This window comes from Amphimedon queenslandica, unplaced genomic scaffold (assembly GCF_000090795.2).
Source record: "Amphimedon queenslandica unplaced genomic scaffold, v1.1 AMPQUscaffold_10150_Cont17470, whole genome shotgun sequence".
NCBI lineage: Eukaryota > Metazoa > Porifera > Demospongiae > Haplosclerida > Niphatidae > Amphimedon > Amphimedon queenslandica.
Window position 1 is genome coordinate 1 of NW_003549579.1, and position 5442 is coordinate 5442.

The 5442-nt window shown below is 35.9% G+C and overlaps 1 protein-coding gene across 1 annotated transcript; it reads right to left on the reverse strand.

The window, feature by feature from the left end:
• Positions 1-5: 5 nt before the first annotated feature.
• Positions 6-5436, reverse strand: LOC100640013 (uncharacterized; the record flags this gene model as incomplete). The annotated part of the gene is made up of 11 exons (XM_003391237.2): positions 4996-5436; positions 4648-4835; positions 4131-4359; positions 3299-3490; positions 2620-2812; positions 2478-2537; positions 2192-2309; positions 2035-2122; positions 1732-1880; positions 1545-1623; positions 6-1477 (listed from the first exon to the last, which is right to left on the reverse strand). Coding segments are annotated over exons 1-11 (2775 nt in total), but the record flags the coding sequence as incomplete, so codon positions are not given.
• Between the last annotated feature and the right edge of the window lie 6 nt (positions 5437-5442).

The following is a 5442-nucleotide window of genomic DNA, read 5'->3' on the forward strand; positions in this document are numbered from 1 at the left end:
GAGCTTTTCCTGAAAGAACCAAAATTATGAAGCTTGTTAATATCTTCATCTAAAGGTACTGGATTGGTGATAAGGTGCAATGCACTTCTTTCAACATAAGTCAGAGCCAATAAACGTGATAGAATCTCAAGAATAGGCTGAGGATCAATGAAAACTAATTGTGGCAAGATATCATGAAAATATAGGACAATAGTGACACTGTGGAGATACTGTAAAGCATCCTTAGTATCACCCTCACTCATTTTAAACCTTTTACCAGCAGATATAACTTCATCTATTACGAGAACATTACGACTTTTCTTCTCTGCTACTTTTTGCAACCAAAGCTCAAATGCAAACCATCGAATTGGCATGTGCATTTTAAGAGAAGTGCCTCCACAATTTGCTATTGACTGACAGAGTTTCTGTCCTGCTTCCAATCTTCCTTTATCTGCAGGGACTAGTGTATTAATGGGAAATATGATGGACTCGCCACGTTTATTGTGGACAACATAATTTTGTATGTCAGGCTTCAGTGAAGACATTAACTCTTTATCAATCTTTTTGAGGCTATCTTGACTTATGAGATCATAATGTGTGCCTAACACAAAATGCATTGGATGTGAAGGTGTTTCAAGGACATGAGGGACATCAATTGGTTTCAAAATGGCTCCAGAAGAAACTGCAGACTGAAAGAATTCCCGATTTGAATACTTTAAATTCAAGCCACATGAAAATGTCTCTCCCCCAATTCTGTACTGAAAATCAAGCTTTCTATCAAGAGGTTGGGAGAGATCAAGAGTGATGATATTGAGAGAAGCTGTTCTAATGAACAATGGCAATAGCTCCTGGTATGCTGGCTGACCTCCAGAATCAATGATATACAACCAATGGCCACTTAACTGAACTGCTGATCGTTGGATTGTGTCTATAATTTCTTGAATCACAGTTTCAGTTTCATCATTATTGGCTTCATTTGATATTGAGCTTGCTTGATTATTTGAAACAATAGTTTCATTTATTTCTATAGAATCAGAATTAATGCTAGAAGTAGGATTGATGATGACAGGATCAGGATCAGAATCAGTGATAAGATCAGAATTGATGACAGGATCAGAATTGGAAATAGAAGTGGAATCAGAATTGATGATAGGGTCACTGTGTTGTTCTGGTTGATGTGCTTGTACATTTAAAGGTGAAGTAGATTCAGTATATTCTTCAGGCTGAGAAGCAGCTGCTACATTTAAATCAGAAGCCAGTCTTTCAAGTAAACCAGCTCTAGTAACTTTTTCCCATTTCAAATTGTCAACGGATACTCTTGTAGCTCTGACAGTTGGACGAGCGATTGGCGTACTGTCAGTGACACACTCGGTAGGTGGGTCTTCATTTAGTAGAAAATGTTGTGCACAGGTTTTGCCAGCTCCAGGAGGTCCATGCATGTTAACACGAGTAACAGTTAGCTCAACACTGCCCTCTTTTAGCCACTTATCCACAACTCCTAGACACAACAATGAAAATATAATTTTAATTTGATTTTAAATTGTTAAGTAACATGTTTTTATTACCATTTGAGACAGGAAATAGTTTCTCCATTGGATGCACATGACCAACTACTGGGTAACAGGTGGAGCAGAGATTGTAATACTAACAGAAACAATACAAATATGTAATACAATTGAACAAATACACAAATTACTGCATAATGCATACATGCACATTGTATGTACATGTGTATGTACAGTATATACTTACCCAACATTCTTTACAATGCCACCTAAACTTGATGTTTGTGCTACAATTATTACAGTAAGTACCGCCCATAGCTGATAAAGGGATAGAGGATTTGAGTTCTTGTAGTACATTATTCACAGAGACAGGTGGGGAGGAAAATGGCACAAAGCCTGAGATCAAGAGAGGGAGGGACACAAAAAGAGAAATTAATGAAACAGTATATGTGTGCATGTGCAGAACATAAAGTTAATGATAATATTTACATGTGTATAAATGAATGTTGGATTGTTGGTACATATGTATATTGTCAGCTCTCTCTCTTACCTTTTCTTCTTTCATGCATTTGTCTCTTCTCGTCCAGTTCTTTTCTAACACGATAAATCTTTTCTGCTATTTTCTGATAATAATCCTCCTACAAGACACAATTAAAATTGACCACACCCATCAATTAAAATTGACCACACCCCTCAATTAAACTCACCCTACTGCTTGCATTCTCAAACATCATATTCTCAACTTTCACTGCATATTGGAATAGACTCTTCACACTACTATCATGCATACTGTTTGGATTAGGAACTGGATATATTGCTTCAACTCTAAAGAGAGAAAGAAAGAGAGAGAAAGAAATGAAGGGAAACAGAAAGATAAGAGAGGTACTATGCACATCAAGAGTACATGATGTACTCTTGTGCACATGTATGCATGTACATGTACATGTACATGTACATGTACATGTACATGTACATGTATGTAAATTAACTTACAGTTTTTTAATAAGGTGATTCCTTAGATCTAAATTAACTTCAGCATGCCACGCTTTAACACTAAAAAGGCAAAAAATAATAAAAATACAATAAAAACAAAAAGAGAGAGAAAGAACATGTATACAAGTATTACTGTACTTACTGGTTAGGAGGCATGGCGGATTGGTTAGGGGGTATCGATTGATTAGGGCCCATGGGTCCACTTGTAGAAGAAGGAGGGAGACCAGGAGCTGGTCCCATTGGATTAGGATTAACTCCTCCAACTCCTCCTCCTTGAGGCTGGCCGGCTTTTTGAGGTAAAGGTGGATTCTGACCAGGAGCCATAGCACCAGTAGCTATAAAATTAACAAAAAATAAATCATACCTATCATTATTTATAAGAAAATGCATCCAAAAAGCTTCATCGTTATATGCAAAAGAAATTAAGAATCCAATGCACCTCATCAATATGCCACATACCACTTATAAAAAAATTAATATTTTGTATATAATAAATTTTGTTAATAGTTAAAATTTATGAAATTATACTCTATTAAATTTGTTCAATAAATAAATTAATTTAAATCTGTGAATGCCTAGCAGGAAAAATTCACAAAATTTTATATCCACAAAAATATAAGTGCTACACAGCATAAGAATGATTAGAATGACTACTATGAATTACATTTACAATGTACTAAAAATTTAAACAAAATCTTTTTCAAGCTACCCAAACCTCCAACACTTACATGTATTACCACCCATAATTTGCTGATTTGGAGCCACGCCACCAGTGGGAGGGGCAGAGTGTGGTATGGTTTGCCCTGGGTAAATATTCGTACCTTTTGGGACCAGGTGTGGTGGGAGACTCACTGGAGGGACGTCACCACCAAACATTGAATTAGGGACTCCACCTATGGAACCACCCACATTGGGACGAGTGGTGTTCTTAAGAGGAAGGCATACAGGACATTCTTGCTGGTTGCAGTTCTTCCAGTGATAAATGATCTGTCTTGAAGAAGCACAATGAGGAACTAGAGAGAGAAAGAAGAAAGAAGAGAGAAAGGATGGAAAGAAATAAGCTATGATTATGGAATGATCTTGATCTATATGAGAGTGCAATGATGCATAAATCTATTGTTAATGGATAATTATAACGAGTGTAGGGGAAAGAGGGCTTAGGTGGTATACATGTACTTTATAACTGTAAACTTTTGATGAGACAAATTTTGCTGTTTACAACTTTTTATAAATACTTTCTATGAGGTGTTTATCGAATTTGGAATCAAGGTTGCTTACAAAATTCTATAAACACCTCATAGGAGGTGTTTATCCTTTGGGATACTCATTCATATCATTAACATCAAACAGAATTATTCATGAATAGCTTAAACATGTATATTGGCAAAAGTTCCTTGATAAAATTTTCTATGCCCTATTCAATCATATGTGCATTATACATGTATTTTTCAATAAAAGCCTATGCCAATTAGAAGTTTGAGGGCTATGTGTATTAAGAAAATATACAAGTAGAAGCAAATATAGGAATGAAAAAACCCTCAAACAGAAACTTGTGTTTAAATTGAAGATAAGAAATAAAAGCCTAGACTTCTATTCAGGAATATAAGGTAATTTCATCATCCAAATCTAATATCAAAATGACATGTGACATACATTGACAGTCTCTTCCTGCTTGACAATCTGTCATGTGATTAAGAACATTCTTCATTGTCCTACAGTGTGGCAGCTGGCAAGGTTTCCATAATGTACCTTTTTCTCTCTCAATCTGCTGACAGCGATGAGCATGAAGGAGGAGTACTAGCTGCTGTTGGATGAGTTTCGTCTTCTCTGGGTCATTGCTTGCAGAGGAGGGCTGTCCACCACCCATTATAGGTGGCTGACGCTAAAGAGAGGGGGAAATTGTGAATAAATCTATCACTATTGAGTAAATACTCTTACTATCGCACAAATTTCTACTTGATTCAAGCAAGTAATCAATATACTATCCGTTAATTTGAGACAAATCATTTCAAGTTAATGGATAGCATGTTGGTTGCTTCAGAATAAAAACTTTTCAGTAATATTATGTATAACATACTATTTTGTTTTTAAAATAATTACATAATTACTGAAAAGTTTTTATTACTTTTCTTATTATGGGTATACCATTTGCCAAGTGGAATTAACTTACTGAAGGAAGAGATGGAGTGAAATCCCCTGAAGCACCAACAACTACATTCTGAGATGAAATGATGTTACCATTGGTGGGTAACTGTACTCCTGTGTTTGCAGAGTGAAGTGGTATTGATATTACTAACTGAAGAGGAGTGATGTCGTCTTGTTCATTAAGTCCAGCTACCAAATCGCTTCTCAGGTTGCCTGGATAAAAGAAAAGAGTAGAATCACATAAACAAGCATATGTAGCTTTTGTTTATATATGGGGACTGTTCCTCTAGCCATAGATTTAAAACTACGTAACATAAAATTACGAATATCTATCTATCTATCTACACCTAAATGTAGTTTTGAACTTACTTACCAGCCATTAGTTAATCACAAGACGAGTAGTCGAGTACTCCAAGTCTAATATGACTGTAGGATATGGGTGGGGTCGTGTATGTCAGCAGACGACCCCACCCATACTATGCATTTTATCAAAATTTACTGGAGAGAAAAGATGAAAGCAGACAGATATTGCAATTTGCAAATAACATGTGTATTTTACTGTATTGTATGTACTTTTTATTACAAAACAAATAAACAGAATAAAAAAAAATTTCTTTATTGTTTAATAATTTATTCAAATATGTAGGCATGTATAAATAGAATTTGTGTCACTCATATCTCCTTCAGTATATAACAACTTAGTCTGGCCCCGCCTCTTCGTTGCGCGGGGGTGGCGCAGAAGAGTCTGGTGACACTGCTACAGAATTTGTGGCACTAAGCACAGGATTGAGCGTCCCAATCAGATTGCAGCACTCACGTG